Source organism: Amblyomma americanum, chromosome 6 (genome assembly GCF_052857255.1).
Source record: "Amblyomma americanum isolate KBUSLIRL-KWMA chromosome 6, ASM5285725v1, whole genome shotgun sequence".
NCBI lineage: Eukaryota > Metazoa > Arthropoda > Arachnida > Ixodida > Ixodidae > Amblyomma > Amblyomma americanum.
Window position 1 is genome coordinate 884126 of NC_135502.1, and position 20074 is coordinate 904199.

The 20074-nt window shown below is 49.6% G+C and overlaps 2 protein-coding genes across 11 annotated transcripts in view; one reads left to right on the top strand and one right to left on the bottom strand.

Annotated features, from left to right (window-relative positions):
• Positions 1-6130, bottom strand: part of Sbp2 (SECIS-binding protein 2) — a 169031-nt gene extending 162901 nt beyond the window's left edge. For 3 of the 7 annotated variants that reach the window (XM_077668244.1, XM_077668241.1, XM_077668240.1), the window contains exons 1-2: positions 5790-6130; positions 5536-5702 (exon numbers count right to left, since the gene is read on the bottom strand). In XM_077668244.1, coding sequence (XP_077524370.1) covers positions 5536-5702; positions 5790-5807 — 185 coding nt within the window. In that variant the 5' untranslated portion in view covers positions 5808-6130. Of the gene's footprint in view, positions 1-5535 lie in introns of all 7 variants that reach the window. The other 4 variants (XM_077668239.1, XM_077668243.1, XM_077668238.1 and 1 more) reach the window with 4 other exon arrangements.
• Positions 6131-9591: 3461 nt separating this feature from the next.
• Positions 9592-20074, top strand: part of D12 (YEATS domain containing 2 homolog D12) — a 100767-nt gene continuing 90284 nt past the window's right edge. For 2 of the 4 annotated variants that reach the window (XM_077668245.1, XM_077668248.1), the window contains exons 1-3: positions 9592-10091; positions 10225-10325; positions 16401-16498. In XM_077668245.1, coding sequence (XP_077524371.1) covers positions 10006-10091; positions 10225-10325; positions 16401-16498 — 285 coding nt within the window. In that variant the 5' untranslated portion in view covers positions 9592-10005. Of the gene's footprint in view, positions 10092-10161; positions 10326-16400; positions 16499-20074 lie in introns of all 4 variants that reach the window. The other 2 variants (XM_077668246.1, XM_077668247.1) reach the window with 2 other exon arrangements.

Here is a 20074-nt window from a genome sequence, read left to right on the forward strand (position 1 = left end):
AGGACAAGAGAGGTTGTGCAGCCGATACACAGGGTGTTCCGGATTTATCTGTACAGGTTGTAAAAAATTCTCCTGTGCAAACTACTTGCCTGTTTGGGCTCAAACACAGACCACAGGGTCGCTTATGATAGTCTGCATTTTGCGATAAATAATTTAACATTGGAACTTGCATGAACTGCCCAGAATTAGTGAGAAACTGGAGTCGTCTGCACACAAAATTTTCATCAAGGCGAGCAGGATAGCCGATTTGAGAGGCTGCGCCATCTGGCGAACTGAGAGGCAACCAATATCCCTCGGAGTTAGGGTAAGTCTCGCAGTACCCCAGAGGGCACAGCCTGTCAAATCTGGTGCTCTGCTCGCCTAGACGAAAATTTTCTGTGCAGATGACTGCAGTTTTTCGCCACTTGTGGACTATTTAGGCAAGTACTGACATTTAAACCATTTACTAAAAAACAGAGACTATCATAAGCTACCCTATGGTCTGTGCTTGAGCCCAAACAGGCAAGTAGTTAGCACAGGAGAATTTTTTGCAACGCGGACAGATAAATATAAAATGCCCTGTACATATCTCCCGGTATTTTCCCATTAAGACCTCCTACACCCCATTTCCGTAATGTCTGCATGACTTCTGAGATTTCGACTGAGTCAAACGGTTTCTCCTAATCTATGTGCAGTGGTTGGTTACATTCTGTGCAGAGCGAATAAGGTCCATTTTTGAGTAGCCCCATTGTCCTGCAATAGATCTGCTGTTACTTGATCCTCACCACCTGCTTTCCCCCTTTGCTTCGTCTTTCGTTATTGGCAGGATATTAATTGCTGTGCACTACTTCTCTCACATATGTCCTGATTAAGTTGCAAACTGTATATATTTGTTTAGAACTCTTCAGCTAATCTTCTTTATATTTCTAATGACATTGCTATCCTTGTCTCTTAGTGCATATATCTGATTTTTGCCTACGCCTCCCCGGTTTCCTTCTTGACCGCGTTTAGGCTACCTCCATTCTTTAGAACAGGCTAGTATCTCTCCACATTATACCGGGTGCGAGAGGTATTTTAGAACACAATGATGACTTCTGGCACAGAAGCATATGATCAGAGCAGGTGAATGTCTTACGAGAACATTCATTCTCATTGAGGCTCTTGAGGAAGGTTGGCTTCAGCACTGTAGTGAATTAAAACAATGAAGCAGCGATTATATAGACGTTTTTCCATGCCTCAAGTGACATATAACCATATTTTGACGTCACAACCATCGTTCAGCTGCTAAAACCGCGACGAAAATAGCATGACAGGAAAATTCAATAATAAATTTTTAACGGTCAGAGGCAAATACCACATGGTGATCCATGCTGTTGCATATTATAACCAGCAGGTGGCTACGGTCGTCTGTACCACTGCGCCACCACAATGGTATAAATGGCCTGCCCTAGTAGGGGGGCGTGTTCTTCATGTTCTGTGTGTGTACTGACAAGCCGTCGGCAATAAACCTGTTCCCACCTGCCGTCTCGACTAACAATGGCGACGAGGAAACCACGAACTTGCCAGCCCTGACTCAAGCATCAAAGCGCAGCAGCCATCATGAACGACACCCAAGAATCAGCACCGTCCACTGGCTACCAGCCGTTCATCAGGTGCCTGTCGGAATTCTGTACCACGACAGGTAACATGGCTATCTACTTTGAGCGGTTCGAGGCCTTCGCGAGAGTGAATAAGCTGGACGAGCAAAGCAAAACGGACATGCTTATCACTATACTGAGGGACGGCGCGTATACCACTTTGCGGAACTTGATGTTTCCACAGGCTCCCGAAAAGAAGACTTATCAAGAGATAAAACAGGTGCTTCTGAACCATTATGCACTGAAGCGGTTGGTAGTCACAGAGCATTATAACTTTCATAAACACACACAGAAACCCCGGGAGACAGTTGACGACTTCATCATAGAATTTAACCGCTTGGCGACGAACTGCTCGTTTGGAACGTCTTTGTCTGAGGCACCAGCTTGTTGTGGCCGTGCGCAGCGAGGCTATTCGGTGCAAGCTTCTGGCCGCTGAAGACGACAAGGGCCTAACATCGGATAAAGCGTGCGGTATCACCAAGTCCATGGAAGCTGCTGAGAGCCACGTGAGAGAGACGCTACCAGGACCCAGCGTGACACGAGAACCGGAGGAGGACATCAGGTGGCAACATGGCAACAGTGCAGGGACTATGCGGTCGACCAGCCAGAATCGGCGACGGGGGACACCGGGGGTAATGAAAGCGTCCGCTGACAAGGAAAGGACAGGATACTGTCGTGCTTTCGTTGTGGGGGTCATCATCACCAGCAGGACTGTCGGCACATCAAGGCAAGGTGCTACAGTTGCTCTCGGACGGGACATTTAGGTAGCACGTGTGCCACAAGGCAAAGCAATTTCACTAAGGAAGAGGTGTCAAGTTTAGAACTGTATGCGCTAGGAGAAAGAATTCAACCGTACAAAATTGACATGAACGTAAACGGGCAAACAGATGATATGGAAATAGACACAGGCTCAGTGGTAGCAGTATCTATTATTCCCTGAAGATGAATTCGTGAAACATTTTGGACATCTGCCATATCAGCGTGTGCCATTTTGCTTACGGACATACAATAGCTCAAGTGTGCCATTGAAGGGCAGTGTCACTGTAACTCATGGTGGCACTTCTTTTAGACTGCCGCTAGTGGTAGCTGCGAATGAACTAGGGTGCACGGTACCGGCATTGCTTGGCTGAGACTGGTTGAAGCACATTTGCCTAAACTGGTCACAGGTCTTCAGAGTGAACGCAATCACTAAAGAGGATGGTCTGCTAGATAAGTACAAGGACCTATTCATGGGCCCAATTGGAACAATAAAGGGGTACGTGGGTTCTATTATCTTGAATTAGGAAGCACAACCTGTATTCTGTAAAGCCAGGCCAGTGCCGTATGCCCTGAAAGATAAAGTTGAAAAAGGGTTGAAGGAATTTGAAGTGGCAGGTGTGTTGTACCTGATATGCGAAAGCCAATGGGCAGTGCCTGCTGTAGCAGTTCTGAACAGTGATGGAGAAGCCATCATGCTATGTGGCAACTAACATGTGCCCCTAAACCGCTGTATAATGGTAGCTCATTACCCACTGCCATTGCCGGAAGATGTGTTTGCATCATTGGCAGGGGGGACTTGTTTCAGTGTATTCGATTTATTGAAGGCGTACTTGCAACTTGAAATGGATAGCCATTCGCAAGAGTTGCTAACGATAAACACACACCTCGGCCTTTTTCGCTTCACGCGTTTACCGCTTGGTGTCGCGAGCGCCCCTGCTATTTTCCAATCGGTAATGAACAGGATATTAGTTGGCTTGAAGGGCACAGTGTGCTAACTCGATGACGTTCTCATAACTGGAAAGACCGAACACGAGTGCCTGTGACGTACTGAACAGGTGCTACAGAGACTACGGAAGCATGACATACATGCCAACGCCGATAATTGTCAATTTCTAAAACACCGCGTCCGCTACCTAGGTCACGAAATTGACGCAGGCGGCATTTATCCCACGAGAGATAAAGTGGAAGCCATATTGGGGGGGGGGGGGGGGGGGGGGGGCAAAATAGGGGGGGGGGGGGGGGGGGGGGATTGTTGCATATTATAACCAGCAGGGGGCCACGGTCTCGGCGCCACCACTATGGTATAAATAGCCTGCCTTAGTAGGGTGGCATGTTCTGTGAGTGTACCGACAAGCCGTCGGCAATAAACCTGTTCCCACCTGCCGTCTCGACTCTAACACATACATAATAATGTCTCCTGCATCGTTGTAGAGAGGAAAATGTGCCACCAAAATTAAGTGTCTGTACTCCTTTAATCATGATAACTGCCACCCTCTCCTTAATACTACAGTATTCCTTTATGTTGTCAGCAATATCCTTATTGATGAGGAAGCCCACATCCAAATCTCGTTTGTCGGCTAATCCATAACATAGCATGTGCCCACCCTTTAGCACTGTATATGCCTCATCTGTCCTGCTAACCCAAGTCATAAGACATGCCATTCAATACCTGCTACTTCCCCAAACAGCGCTGCTAGACTAGCCTCATTGGATAAGGTTCTGGCATATGACGTTGCCAGGTTCAGTGGTGGCTGTCCAGAGCCAGAGATTATTAGCACCCTTTGCTAGATCACAGGCCTGACTGCAGCCACTGGAGAACAAGGGCCGGACAAATGCATGCTTCAAGCAAATGCATGCATTAAAAAAATTAAATTAACTCCAAATCAACTGTGTGTTCTCTATGAATGAGCTAATAGCAGCACATTGGAAAGCGTATACATGGTTACGAGAGTTCTGAACTAGTGCCACTGGAGACCCCCCCACCCGAGACGCACATTTAGCAATTGGTTCCAACTCGTGTGATAATATAAGAAGCAAAAACCTGCAAAATAAGCTTACATCCCCCTGCGCTGGAATTTAAAAAAAAAAATTGTTTAATCCTGACGTGCAGAAGCAAAGCCTCCAGCGTTAAGAGCATAAAGCTGTTATAGTGGTGTATGCTTAATCACTCTATACTGGTATGTGTGTGAAGGTAGCACAAATCTAGACCAGAAATTACATGAAGTGGGTTGAAAGCTGAAGACCTAAGTAGACTGTACGGTTTTTTTTGTTGTTTTTTTCAGGCGTTTCATTTGACTCTCTTTAGACATGACTCTCCCCACATCAAGCCTGCACAATTTTCGTGAGCCAGTAAATTTTCTCCAAAATCTAGGGGCGAAGAGAAGGCTGACGCCCTTCAACATGCGTCACCATTAATGCTGGACCTCATGTGCTAGTCCCGTATCAGGCTAGTGATTCGAGTGACATATAAAGGGGCCCGATTCACCCACGCTGTGAACAGCAGGCATACATGCGATGGTCCGCAAATGATTTCACACCACACGAGTGACCCTTTTTTGCATCATTCCGCTGGCGCAACGCTTTTCGGCGCGCAAATGCGGCACACGCAGGGAAAACAAAGCCGTGGGGCAGCCGACAAGTGCGACGTAAGAGAGCGCCCTTCCTTATCAGCCGCACTAGGTAGCTCGGAGGCCAACAAAGCTACTGTAGCGCTCAAGCAGTTTCATGAGCGCGTACCATGCACCACCACTGCTCTCTCCTCCCATGAGATGGAGCTCAAAGAATCCCAGTGCAGGGGTAGAAAATTACTGTGCGACTGAAATCTGATGCCCGATCGCTCTCGGCATCAGTGCACTTTTCAGATCATGCCCTAATCACATGCGCTGCGTTTATCGTTCCCCGGACAGAGACTGACAAAACGCCACGTTGCTCGTGCAAACGTCGCGATAATGTGCGACACGAAGCGATCGTGCTGTGCCTTAAACGTTTAAAACCACGGCCATTTTTTTTTTTCCTTTTAACAGCGCTGGCATCACGAGGTCAATTCATTACGAAGGCGTGCGCAATGATTGCTCTGGGTCGTGCACTGCGAACCCCGTGAGCTACGGGGAAAACCGAGCGAGGAAGAAAAGCGCTGTCGGAGCAGGGGCCATGCACTTACGTCACATAGATGGTTTGAACATTGGCAGACAAGGCGTACGACATGTCGCTATCTGGAACCGCCGCTGTCGGTGCCGCCGCAGCCGCAAAAGGGGGAGCAGTCGCCACGACGGGCAGAGCGAAGTTCTTGGGCACAAAGGGTGACGCATTGGGAGACAGCGTAGACTTCTGCACCACGGGAAAAGAGGGTTGCAGCGGTAGGCACGGGTCCGCCGCCGTAGGCAGGCCGAAAACCACGGTGCCCTGCGCACTCACGATTCCACTGCCGGACATGATGTGACGGAGGTGGTGGACGTCGCCGATGGGTCGTCGAACTGAAGTGGGGAGATCGCAAGTGATCGCAAGCACACTGGCGCGTACCGCTAGGGATAAATGCAGCTCATGCCAAAAGACCACTCAAGTCGGGCTCTAAAGTTAGGACGGGAGAAAAGTTTTTCAAGCTAGATGAGGCATCGTTGCGGGCAAAACGCGGACAACACAAACACCTCGTAGTACACCAAGTAGCGGCGGTGGCAGCGGCGCGGTGGCAAATTTTCACCCGAAGCGTCCGCCGCGCCACCTACTCATGTGCGAGGGCTCGGCCCATCGCCTCCTCTAGGAAGATGCCTGCCGTGTGCGCCAATAACCTGCTGCCCTTACCTTTCTTTTTTTTCTCCTTTCCACTAAAGGCAGTAGCTGACGACCCTTGTGGCGGCCACTTGCAACATATGCGCGCATGCGCACATGACCGCGCGGTCATGGCGCGCCCGCGCCGTAGCAGACGACGTCTCTGCGCCAGACGGAGCCTTCCGCGCGTTTTCGACGGTCTAAGCAAACGAAAACAAAAGCACGCAGAGCTGAAAGTAAAAAGTTCTCCTGGAACACATTGCACACAAGTTCATGAAGCCGCTGTTCACCAACTATGCCGCCAGCGCTACCGACAGGAATGCTGTTGTCAAGTTTTTTGACCGCAAGCCTATTTCCCGCAAAGTGCGTAAATTGTAGGTGACTTAATAAGCATACGCCAAGCTCAAATGATTTGCTTTTTTGTTGTCGTTGAACCTGCCCCGAGTTTACCACTAAGCAAAACTACGTGCGACTCGCATCATGCTGCGTAAGCGACATTCCAGGACGAGGCAAATCTGTCAAAATGAAATATGTTCTGAGGGCGTCTTGTTACGTTACTTGTGAACGCTAACTACATTGACTACAACAACTGTGATACGTGCAAAAAACTAAAATTTCATTGCAAGTGGTCAGAACACAAGGACTTCGCTCAAATACAATTGAACAGGCGAGTCGCGCCGCGCTTGTCGAGCAGCTAGAGCAGCGCCGCCAATGCCCGCTACTGGCTGCTACCGCCGCGGCACTTCAGCACCCTGACCAGCCTCCCGCATTGGCGCAGGTAGGGAAGTAGCTAGCGTCATCTCTTAACAACCGTCCGCAACTTAGGGCACGGCAGCTACAACAGGTGAGCGAGCGACGCCGCAGGCATATCTTTCTAGAGGAGGCAATGCTCGGCCTCATTGGCCTCGAGGTGGTTTCGAGGATGAGCACGGGACGCTCGTACAAAGCGACCTCCTTGGTTCAAAGATACAGGCCAATTATAAGCTTCCGTCACAAAAATTAACTGTGTTTTTCCAGAACCCTCATTAAAGATAACAAATGTAATCTAAACAACTTACCGAAAACAAATTTATGTCGTCAAAGGCAAGGCTTTTTCCAGCCGAAAGCAAGGTATTAACTCTATGGACAAAAGCATAGAGTTTCTTAATATTAGCTACAGGGAAAGCTGGCAGCGCTGCACCTGAACCTCCATGGACGCGCAAAGCATGATGGGGCGATGAGCCCATGCGATGAGGCCATGTAACACTCTTCGGAGCGCTGACGTCGGGTAAGAGAATCCACCCCTGTCTTGGTGGGCAGCCAACTGTCTACATGATGTAGCATTTCCTTGGCTGGAAATGCAAGCTACAAACTGCAGAATAATTTGATGTGCTTGGCTGCCAATTTTTTCCTCTAATTACCTTGAGCCGTCTTCCCCGGAGCTCTAAAAGTCGGCAGGAATTTCATTGAACGAAACGCCTGGCTTCTTGTTTCGCTGACTGGACATGCAAAACGGAACGCAGCAGCAACGCATTTTCGCTAGCTACTCCCTCCAGCAACTGCTATCATCGACGGTAACACTAAACACACCACACAAATAATATGAGAAACAGCGCACCAGAAGGCATAGTTTTTGCTGCAACGGCAGTCACAAGAAAATTCTGTGCTGCCTGCGTATCGTCTGCTATGGATGGATGGACAAGGCTGAACCCTTTAAATTGGGCGGTGGCTCAAGCCACCTAGCCATAACTTGTAGTCTTAGGGTGCTTCGATGCCAGCGCCGGGTGGAGACAACTTAAGCGACGCTGGCCCCTCCAATGTACCACGAAATGCTCGACTGGTAGCCCAGTGTAGCTCTCGCTGCAAAAGGCCGTTCAAGTTAAAGCACTTCGAAGCGCGCCGAGAGCATGAACGGCGCCGTTACAAACGCTAGCGCCGCTGATCCCGTGTGATTCAATATGGCGGCGCCGCTGAAGTTGTCTCCACCCCGGCGGCGCTGGCATCAAGGCACCCTATTGTTGTTGTTGTTGATCTCACACAATGGCACATAACCACAAGGGGGATTGGCCATAACCAGGCGGTGACTATTTAAATGACCACTTGCATGTGGCAAGCATGGGATGACCTACCAAAATTTGGATTGCACAGTTTTCGTAGCCGTGGTGGTTGCAGGAGGTTAGGGGGGTCATACAAACTAAAATTTAGGCAAAGAAGGGGTAGGGATTACTATAAGTGGTTGTAAAAACCGAAATACAGAAGCTGATAATGGGATGGAAAGGACGAAAGCTCATGAAGGTAGACGTTTTGATTCTAGTAGATAATTTTGAACGGCAGAGCAAACATTCCCATTGGTATGGCCAAGCATAGAAGCGCCAAGAGACAGAACAACCGCAGAAGACAGGCGCAAACTGAGATTCTACTTCTAATAGTCGCCTCCTAATCGATGAGTAGCGACGGCAAAAAAGAAGAAAGTGCTTTATTGTTTCCGGCTGCGCACAATACGGACACAATGGGGAGATCGCCAGACCAGGTCTGTATAGGTAAAAATTTAGTTGCGGCACTCGGCAACGAAGCCTCGTGAAGGAAACTTCAAGATTGCGCGATCGCCAGACTGAGCTTCTCCATGGGAACAGTAGGTGCTGGAAGTCGTCCAAGGAAGTAACTATGTGGAGGATGGATACGGCTGAACCTTTTAAATCGGGCGGTGGCTCAAGCCACCAAGCCATGACATGAAATTTTACTCTTGTCTTGCTTTTAGCCACCAATCATATGACCTTCGCTTGGTTACTTCTACCCGCTTAGAATCTACTTTCCCTTCACTGTCCTTAAACCCCAATGCCTTCGGTAAATCATCCCCGCTGCTTTCCACTGTAGGGTGAAACCCTTTACAGCAAGTGTTCAGCCGTTTCCTCCTCCTCTCCGCACGCAATGCACAACGTGTCTATCTCTTGGTACCTGACTCTATATATGTCTTTTAGTCCGCAAAACTCCAGTCCTGGCCTCAAACAACAAAGAGCTTCCCCTACAATTATCATAGATATTTTCTTTGGCAATTTCCTGCTTAAAGATTCTGTATGTTCACAGTGCCGATTTCGTCGGCATCCCTGTTTTCCACAGAGCTCCCTCTGTTTTTTTAACCTTATTCTTAACCGATAATTGCTGATTTGCCCCCTTACTGCTGTCCAGATATTTGCTTGTCAATTTTCTAGTTCGCTTTCTCCATTTCGTGTCAACATTCTTTATATACAGGTATCTGAAAACTTTCCTAGCCCACTGGTTTTCCCCCATTTTTCTCAATCGCTCCTCAAATGCTAGCCATTGATAGCCTTCTTCTCTGTTAGTGTTCCTGTATATGCTCCCTGCGGTAGCATATACAGTAACACTATTCTCTGTCATCTGAAAGCGCTGTCATACGGCGGACGCGCGCTCTACGGCGGGCAGAAAAACCCTTGACGCTTCAGGCATGTTCTTCAGGAGGCGTTGGACGTAGTTCGTGCGCGTCAGCAGCGATCTGTGGCTCGCTGGTGACACGCGCCTGTCACCAGCAGGCAGTGTTTCAGTCCCTCCATGTGTTCAGCCGTTTCCTCTCGTTGTACCTGAGGGCACCGTGCCCTAGTGGTTTAGAGCTAACAATGACCATGTAATAAATCTACGATGGCAGTGGTAGAAGTTAGCAAAAAGCGATTGGAAGATTGGTGGCTCAAAAGCAGATAGGTGGCATAAGATAAGAAGTGTAAGAGCAATGTACAATACAATTAAATAAAAAATGAAGAAAAAAAAAAGTCGAGCGTGGTGGCAAACGTCTTTACCCGTTTGAAAGGAGACGCTCCTATCTTCCATCCACACATCCATACATTCATGTTTTGGTAATGGCGGCGCCAAGAACATGCACCGTGAACTCCTTCAATTAGATTTTGAAGTTACTGTGTTTCCTAGCTGCGGGAATTTCTTCACGCTACATGGAAAAAGAACGTAAGTTCGCAGTTGCTGGTTGTTGAGTTCTTGTGGCTGTTTTTGACGTCCTCATCCCCGTTTCTCGAAGGGAGGCCCATCCTCCGCTCTGGTGTGTTTGATCTTCCTCGTCGCTTGCGCTGCGCCGACGCAGCATGTCACAGGGGCAGAAAAGAGTCATCGATCAGGACCCCGACTACGAGTCTATTCCTCTTCATGCCCAGCAGAAGAGAATCAAGTTGCACGAACAAGATGGTGAGTTTACGGCAGGAGAACGGCTGGCAAGCCTTGTTTTTTCTCACTTGTGAATGCAGAAGACAACTCACTGGGCAGTTGAGCATGACTGGTCACAGTCGCTGTTTGGTATGCGTGACATTTGTGGCTTTTTTAATGCTTGTGAGCACGTTGCAAAATTATATTTTGAAAGTAATTAAACTACATTACCGGTTTCCGCAAAAAAAAAAATGCAATTAGGTTAAACTTACTTTCAAAATGCAGTTGCAATTATTTTAAGTTACTTTTCACGCTGGACGCAGCTCCTGCAATCATGTCATATTCCTCAATTTGCTGCATCTCGGGAGCAGCTGAAGCTGAGCTTCAAGTGGGCAGGAGGAAATGCTTTGGAAATGGGTTGCCCTCTGCTGTGCCGATGTAGCCATTCTACTGATGCATCTCAGGGCAACCCTCTCTTGTGCATGACTTTTTCAGACTTGGGTACAAATAAAAATCGTAAAATCAAGTGTCTGTTTCCGTATGAAGTGCTGGTAGCTAGGTAGCTGTCGGGTAATCGCGGGGTTGCAGCGGTGCGCCGAAGCTAGAGATGCAACATAGCAGGCTTCTAGGACCGAACTGCATGTGCCCGACTTGCGCCCCGGGCACCCGCTGCCCCACTTAATTAATGCTAAAGCATTACTAGGCTATGTCAGCGAAAAGTTGTCTGTAAAAGGTGCCTGCAAATTGTGTCTGCAAAATGCGGAAGCAAAATGTAAAAGATGTGGAGATCAGAGAGCTACTGCGCCCTTTCCTTTCCTTAGCCGCCGCGGTGGCTGAGTGGTTATGGCGCTCGGCTGCTGGCCCGAAAGACGCGGGCTCGATCCCGGCCGCGGCGGTCGAATTTCGATAGAGGCGAAATTCTAGAGGCCCGTGTACTGTGTGATGTCAGTGCATGTTAAAGAACCCCAGGTGGTCGAAATTCCCGGAGCCCTTCTCTAGGGCATCCCTCATAGCATGAGTCACTTTGGGATGTTAAACCCCCATAAACCAAACCTTTCCTTTCCTTCAAAATGTTTCTTTTCCTCAAAACACATGCTTTCGTAGCAAAAATAATGCAGCCATAAAGCCACTGTCTTCACCCAGTGTTATATCAGCAGGCCAACTGAAGGGTTGAGGTGTCCACGAGATGCAGAGATTGAGAGCTACTGCGCCCTTTCTTTCCTCAAAAATGTTTATTTTCCTCAAAACACATACTTCCATGTTCGTCCATGTGAGCAGACTTAAGTGCCCTCAGAATTTTTTTTCATCTTGTGCCAAATTGCATAGCTAGCACCAAGGCACCAGACTGGAGCGCCGAACTGAGTGCCACCACGTTGCGGCGTCGATGGGCGCTACTGGGCAAGAGTTGTACAGGTCCCTCCACCTAGATGGAACGGCGAAATGGATACGCGGACAAGGGAGATATGGGGCTGCGTCCGAGGGGAACTCCATGGCAGGTGTCTCGGTGTAGGTTGGTTTGAGACGGTCCAACGAGACCACCTTCTCGCGACCGTTCAGGAGTATGGTCGTGGACATGGGCGTCTTGTGGAAGACGCGGTAGGGCCTGTCATAGGGGGTTGTAAGAGGCACCTTTACAGCATCTCACTGGAGAAAAACCTGTGTTGAAGATGCAAGGTCTGGGTGCATGAAGACGTGATGATCAGAAGATTGAGGCGGGGCCGGGCACAGGCGTCGAATCCAGTCCTGTACGCGTTGGAAGTACTGCAGAGGCGGTGGTGATGGAGCCGAACAAGGCTATGGGAAGCCGCAGGGGTGCATCGAAGACAAGTTTGGTTGCTGAGTAGCCGAGGTCACGATGAAGGACGGCGCGTGGGAAGCACTGTAGGCATTTCAGAATAACTTTTTGTTGGGCTAGATGGTGCATTTTGTAAGAAAAGAACTGTAGCGCAACCAAGACGAACACAAGAAAGCGGCAAGAAAGTCCTCTGTGCCGCTTTCTTGTGTTCGTCTTGGTTGCGCTACAGTTCTTTTGTCACTTTAGGCAGGTGGTCGACCCAGTGCTCTCGGTCCTAGGCGCGCATTGAGGGCCTTGAGCTGGCGATGCAGCTGCTTTACCATGCCGTTGGCACAGGTATGGTATGCTGTGCTACGGCAGTGATTAGTGCCAAGCACATGATTGAGAGAAGAGGGTACAGTGAGGTTACTGGCTGCGATCCGTTGTGTAACAATGCCGGGGCAGCCGAAGTGGGAAACCTATGCTGAAACAAAGGCTTTGACAGCCATTTCCACAGCGATGTCTGGAATGGGCACGTCTCCGGGCCAATGCGTGAAGTGGTCAGTCATTGTCAGAATATACCGGCATTCGTGATTGGGAGGAAGTGATCCATCCAAATCAAGCTATATGTGGTCAAAGCGGCAGGCAGGTGGCAGGAAAGACTGGATGTGGGTTTTCGTGTGGCAGGTCACTTTGGTGGCCTGACAAGCAAGACACGATCGAGCAGGCCCGCTCGTGAACATCGGTGTTAACACTCGATCTGACGTGCCGCTGGCTAACGAGGTGCTGCGTGTCTGGGATGCTCGGATGGCAGATGTCATGATGTGGAAAACCTCTCGAAGAAAGGCAACCGGAATGGCGTACCAGAGCAATCTAGGCATAAATGGATGAGGCACCAGCTGTAGACGGAGGGATTGGTGATGGCCATGCGCAGGTCTTGCAGCTCAGGATCTTCTATCTGCACCTGGGCCAGTCGCCTCAAGTCCACAGCAGATGGAGAAGGGTCAACAGAGGTGATGCGTGAAAGAGAGGCAGCTGCCTTGTTGTCAGTGCCTTTGATGTGGCAGATATCTGTTGTGAACTCTGATATATAGGCTAGGTGCTGGATTTCTCATGCGAAGTACTGAAGAGTTCGTACCGAACACATATGCCAGAGGCATATAATACATCAGATTGTAAAATTGCTGTCCCTCCAAGAAATGTCGGCAGTGCCTTATGGTGGAGTAGATGGCAAGCAGTTTACAGCCAGAAATGCTGCAGTGGGTCTCGGCAGGTTGGAGCTTCCGAGAGAAGGAACCCAGTGGGTGCCACTCAGTCAATATGCTGCTGGAGAACAGCACTGATGGCCACGCTGGAAGCATTCACCATGATGCTAGTGGGCACTTCAGTCATCGGGGGAATAAGAAGGACTGAACCAGCAACGGCTTGCTTAGCAGCCGGGAAAGCTATCATGGACCATGCGAGCATTGAGCGCCCAGTAGTCTCCGCACAGCCGACAGTCTTCGGTCCTTTGTTGGGCACCAGATGGAGTGTTGAGGCCCAAGTGCTGGACGAAGGTCTTATTATGGCCAGCTAGAGCATGTACTCGAATTCCCTTTTAGCAATCGCCAGACGCTCACCGAAGAGACGGCATGGTCATGCTGCGACAGGTGCGCCATGCGTAACAATGTGGTGGGTTATGCTGTGCCTGAGTGGCTGGTTTAGATTGCAGGGCCTCGTGACCTGAGGAAAGTCTCAGCGTGTGGATGCCAGCGGGAGCGACAGCCAACATAGCACCAGTGACGGAAAGGTGCGTCTTGCTATCATTGAGGCGATGGTGGCGCAAGCGATGGAAACAGCGCCGCAGGCCAATATCGGGACCGCAGACCATACGTGGTGATGGAGGAAGAGTTCAGCGTATGAGAGGGGTTCCAGTTAACTTAGAAGTGCTGTCAGGCTTGGAGGCCCACAGTACGCTGACCTCGGCACCCGTGTCGACGAGGAAGCGCACGCCTAAGAAAAGGCGGCTGGGAATTGACAGGCACACACCGCCGTCATTGATCTCGCATCGTGCTTCCCGACCAGTTGCATGGAGAAGCGCACTGGCAGGCACAGTGCTGGAAAGTGCGATGATACCAGCACATAGATGAGGCGGCATACATATGCGAGCGTGGGCCACTTGGGGAAGAAGAACGGCAGCCAGGACGTGGGGAGAAACTGTGCTGGCCTTGTGAGGACGTTCGCAGGGTGAAGCGGCAAGCTGGTCGATCTGGGCCTCTTAACAGCGACATGGCAGAGGACTCTGGTGTGGAAGTGAGGGCAAGGACTGAAAGAGAATGCACGTCGTGGACTTGATCAGCTAACTGGGCGAGGCGATCGAGGGGCATATCTCCTGTAGCAGCCAAGACGAGGTGGGTGGACTGCAGCAAGTGCTACAGGAAAAGCTGCTATTGGGACTCTACATACACAGGAACCGGAAGATTGACACCACGCTGAAAAAGCTCCGCAAAGTGGTCGACCAGGTGGCCTGTATAGTCCGCTGGGTATCAAACAAACAGGGAGGGGGGTTGCGATGCAAAGATGACCTGCGGCTGGTTAATGCATTCGTATCCAGCCAAATCCTGTATTCAGCACTGCACCTCCACCTGCACAAATGTGATGAGAATGCTTTCAAAGTGGTTCTCCGCAAAATCTATATAAGAGAGCTCTTGACCTCCCCATTGCCATGTCCAACCAACGTCTCCTCGGTCTGAGAATGATGAACACCTTTTAGGAGCTGAGCGAGGCTCACCTCAACTACCAATACTTGCGGTTAAGCAAAACACCTGCGGGTCGCTGCCTTCTGACCCGCCTCCACATCACTTATGCAACCCAACAGGAGAAGCGGATATCCTTACCTGAGGCCTGATGCTTCGCAGTGCAGGTTCGCCTCTTCCTGAATAACGTGACAAAGGACGCCTATGATGGCCGCCACCTTGCGCGAGCGGAGGCCATTTCTGAGCACTATGGTGCTCAACCAGGTGTATTTTACACGGATGCGGCTGGCCCTCACCATGGGGGTTGGTACACGGTGGCCGTCGTCCACCAAAACACCCCAGTTCAGGGCCTCACCTTCTGTGCCCCCTACATTACATTCACGGATGAAGTTGCTATCGCACTTGCAGCCATGAATCCAGCGTCCCGAGTCATTATCACAAACGCAAGGGGAGCTTGCCGCAATTTTTAACAGGTACAAATTCCACATCATGCCTTCCAACTTTTATATAGATGTGAGTATCAGGGTTTCCCAACCCGGCGCAGCATCATCTTGGGCCCCAGCACATGCGGGGATGAGGGGAATAAGATAGCAGACGCTACCGCCCGCGCGCTTAACCACCGGGCATGGCCTCTCCCGCTGCCTGATCCGACTCCTGATTTCAATCCATCTATTACTTTTCGGGAGATCTCTCTCCTGTATCAAACCGCTCATGGCCAATACCCACCCCTACTGTAAAGGCCTCAAGAAGGCGGACGAGCGCTGGCTTCTTCGCCTCTGCACCAACACGGTACTGTGTCCGGCAGTGCTTAGACATTTTCGGGCAAGTGTCCACACTGTGAGTAAGTGCTCACGGAAAGCAGGATTGGCAGGGTGTCAGGACTCAAAGCATGGTGTGGGCATGCCGTGCCAATCCTGCTTTCCCACCCCACCCGAGAGGACTGGGAGGCTGCCCTGCTCAGCTGCTCAACTCTCCAGGACCGAGCCCTGGTGACAAGAGCCTAGGGCAGTGAGAGAGTGATGGGAAGCATATTGAGAGTGATATGAAGCATATTACAACACCACTAGCTACTGAGGAAAGATGGAGTTCAGGTAATACATCCAACCATGTGTAAATTTTGTTTATAGTTTTTTCTTGTCAACATCTAGAGTCGACTCTAGATGTTGACAGAAAAAAAGCATTTAAATTTTCAACGGAAGCGGTGCCATGAGGATTGGTATTATGTTCATTTTTGTTTCTAGTTAAATATATGTCATGCACATTTTTTTTTTTTTCCTAGGAAAGTATTATGGCTTTTGTGCTGTCCCAGCAAGCAGTTCACACAGGAAATCATTGAGGCAGAGAATAAAGGGGCAAATGCAAATGCTTGCATTAGTTTTCTATCAGTCTCGGTTATGAAAAAAAAGCGCCTTTTTTTTTGCAAGTGATAAGGTGATGGAGTTATATCTTCGAGATTGATTCGTGAAACATGTTTTTGAGCATTCCTTGGAGTGAGTCCAGTTGTAAGTTGAGTATGGCGCATTTGATTTCTTTTCTATTTCCTCATTTTTTTTGTGCTGTATGAATAGGGTCACCTTTGTACGGTTTTGTTTTCTTTTTCTCTCACAGCCAAGGAAGCTGCTGTCAAGAAGATTGAGCAAATTGTCCGAAGCCAGTTCTCCAGTGAAATCTCTGCAAGAGAGTCTGAACTTGACCTCATTAACCAGGTTTGAACTCATTTGCTAAGGAATGCTGGGAATTCCAAGCATCTTCTGAGGCTGCTATCACTGTGCACTACAACTGCAACATGTTTCCTGCTTGGTATACGAGTTAGAGGGGATCTAGCTTCACTCGAGTGCCAGAAGAACTTTTGGTTCCAATGTGTCAGGTGCCATTTGCAGTCGCATGGTTCTAGGTGCCTGCTACACAGTAAGCAGTCTTGATCCCAGCCATTGCACTGGAGTCTGAATCACTCTGCTCTCCTTTTTTTTTCTTAACGCCACTTCTATCATTTTTCATAGCTGAATTGTGGTCAGTTTGATTATTAGCCCTTCTATTAGACTCAAAGCCTCCAAGCCAGACGTCACTTTAGTGAAAAAGGCCAAGTGTTGCAGACACGATGCACATGCGCACGCAAAGTGAGGTACGAAGGAGGATGAAGAGTGAAATCGATGAGGATGAAGTGAGGTGAAGAGAGGAACGATGAGGATGAAGTGAGGTCGATTGCTGCGTCTGCTGTCATCTTGAGTTTTAGTTGTGATACGACATATTTTGGCTGTATTACTTTCTGCAAAATAAAGCTACTTATTTTTCGTGTCTTCAGCCGCCACCCTTCCTGCCGACTCCTGGTTGTCCTGCCCTTTCATGGGCACAATGGGAGCTGGCATTCCAAAACTGCATGCTGGCGTCTGGTGCTTCCACACTGTCCACAGACCAGCGGAAGGCCATCCTGCTGAACTGCTTGGAACTTGAAGGCCAGCACATGTCCTACACATTATCGCCATCCTCTGCTCCAGTGCCTATGCCTACTGCATCAAACTGCGGTGATGAGGCGCCTCACTGTGACGAATTCGGCGAGGCGATGGCCATCCTGGCAGATAACTACAAGCCTTGCACGAATGTGATGGCCGCAAGTCATCGTTTTTGACGTCGAGTACAATCTTCAAGAGAGACAGCTGAAGAGTGCGTCTCTTTCCCTCATAGCCTTGTTGGTGACTGCGGGTTTGGAAGCCTGGCAGATGACATGATCAGGAACCAGTTGGTGGAGAAGGCCACTGGTCATCATTTGCATGAGCGCCTTCTCATGGAAGGCTGCTCTTTGACTCTGTTGCCAGCCGCGGCCCTTGCTCGTCAGTGCAAGCAAGCTTCCCGTGAAGCCAGGGAGTTATCTGAAGAGATCGCTGCAGCACAGTGTGTTGGATGCGAGCGCGCATCGGGACAAGCACCTCAGTCCTATTGCCATGGCCACACTTCGAATCCTTCACCTTCACTTCCAGGGCGCATGTGCTGCCACTGCAGTTTTACTGCCCACCTGGCGAACAACCCCACATGCTGAGCCCGCAAACGGAAGTGTCGTTGGTGCGGCAAAGTGGGCCATTTGGATTTCCTCTGCAAGTTGTCCGATCATAAAGTTCAAGTTCAGAAAGTCCAAGATACTGCTGACACACCGTTGACACCAGATGACTCCAGCAGTGTAGCTAAAAACGGAATTTTTGCCTCTGTCCTGATCCATCCGCTTCCTGATTCACACCCGCTTATCAGTGTCTATTCTTTCTGAAGACCTTTATTGCCGGTACTTCATGGATAGCTGCCCGCTTAAATCAACCAGCTCAACTTTTGGACTACTTTGAGTCTAGGATAATCACCCAAGGGTGTTTTGTTTCGGCAGCAAAATTCCATGACTGTATCCTGTTGTATTAGGAGCGACAACCCTGCTTTGTCTGGATGCCATTGCGGCCCTACGAATGAAGATAAAAGGTGCATCGCTAGAATGTCTTGCTACCTCTCTAGCAGTGTTTGAGCTTCGAACATCTCTTCACCAAGAGTTGCCTGCAGCTAGGTGCACAGAGTGCAGGACTCGGTTCCTCCTGTCACTTGCAAGCTCTGACGGTTGCCGTTTGTCATTCGCGAGCAAGTTTTCGCAGAACTATGGAAGCTAGAAGCTCAAGATATTAGTATTAAACGAGATGAAGTGGATTTCCCTGATAGTGGTTGCTCGAAAAGAAGGACGGTTCCGCCCGCATGTGTGTGGATTTGCGTGAGGCGAACAAGGCTATTGTGGTTGACAGTTTCCCCTTGCCCCAAACAGAACAACTCCTGGATAGCTTAGCCGGGTAGCAGCGTTTTTTGGAGTTTGACCTCACCTCTCCTTACCACCAAGTATCGCTCAGCCCTGAGAGTCAGGAACTGACAACTTTCAATCCCATGATGGCCTCTTTCGCTTCAGGCGAGTTTGCTTCGGTCTTGCTTTGGCACCTTCAGTTTTTTCAGAAGGCGATGCTGTGCTTAATACTGCAAAGATGAAAGGGGGTCATCTTTTACATCAGTGACGCCATAGTTCATGGCACCACTCAACACAAGCACCTGATCAACCTTTGTGCCGTTCTTGAGCGCCTGTCTCAAGCCGGACTCAAGCTCAATCACAGATGTGTCTTTCATGTCCCAAAGCTCGCTTTCTTGGGCCACGGTGAAGGACTGTTTCCACTTTCCTCTGCCATCGAGGTGATTACGAAGGCTCTGACTCTAACATCGGTGAGGTTTGCTCCTTCGTTGGACTCGCGGGTTTCTACCAAGTTTATCCCGCATTACTTCGATGTCATTGAGCCTATACGCGCCCTGCCTCGTGGAAGCGACTCAGCCTTCGCTTGCATCTCTGCTGCTGACTCAAGCTTCAAGCTACTGAAATTCATGCTGAAGTCATGCAGCGTGCTGCATTTTTTTCACCCCGACCTTCCTGTTGTCCTAACGACTGACGCTTCCTGGTGTGGGCTTGGGGTAGTGCTTCAGCAAGACAACGGCCATTACCTGCCTTGACACCTCAAAAAAGAAAGTACCCTTTTGGCGAACGTGAGGCCCTAGCTTCCGTTTGGGCGTGCAAACGCTGGCAGGTTTACTTGTGAGGCCGGCCTTTTGTGCTGCGGTGTGATCACAGTGCACTTGTCGGTTTACTATCGACGAAAGGAATGGGACATCGGCCGTTGCGAATTTCACGTTGCCTGTTGTGTTACAGCTACATCATGAAGTGGGCCAAGTGAGTTCGACGCAAGTGATGGCGATTTCGTCTGCCTGCTATCCCCTGCTGTGACTTTACAATAAGTACAAGAGGCAAACATCAGTGATGCGATTGTTGCACAAACCATGCAATTTACATCTGCGACATGGCCTGACAAGAGATCCCTGCCGCAAAATCTCAGACCCTACTATCTACTACATGTGGAGTTGTCCATCCTGCAGGACGTATTACACCGAGGTGACAGAGTCGTCGTTGCCCAAAGTTTGCGACAACGCCTCATGGACATCGTGCGTGAGTCACACCCCAGAATTGGCTGCACGAAGAGCTGACTTCAAGAGCTCTACTGGTGGCCGTGAACGGACGAGCACGTTGAAGAATTAGTACGGACATGTGTCATGTGACAAGTCGGCTCGTCCAGTTGCAGCTCCTCTGCAACCGGTCCCAGACAAGCTTTGGGATAAGGTTGCAATTGACATTGTGGGACCTTTCGACCAAGCTCGTAGTGACTGTCACTTCGTGATCACACTCATGGACTACTGTAATAAGTAGCCGGAGGTTTCTTTCATGAATA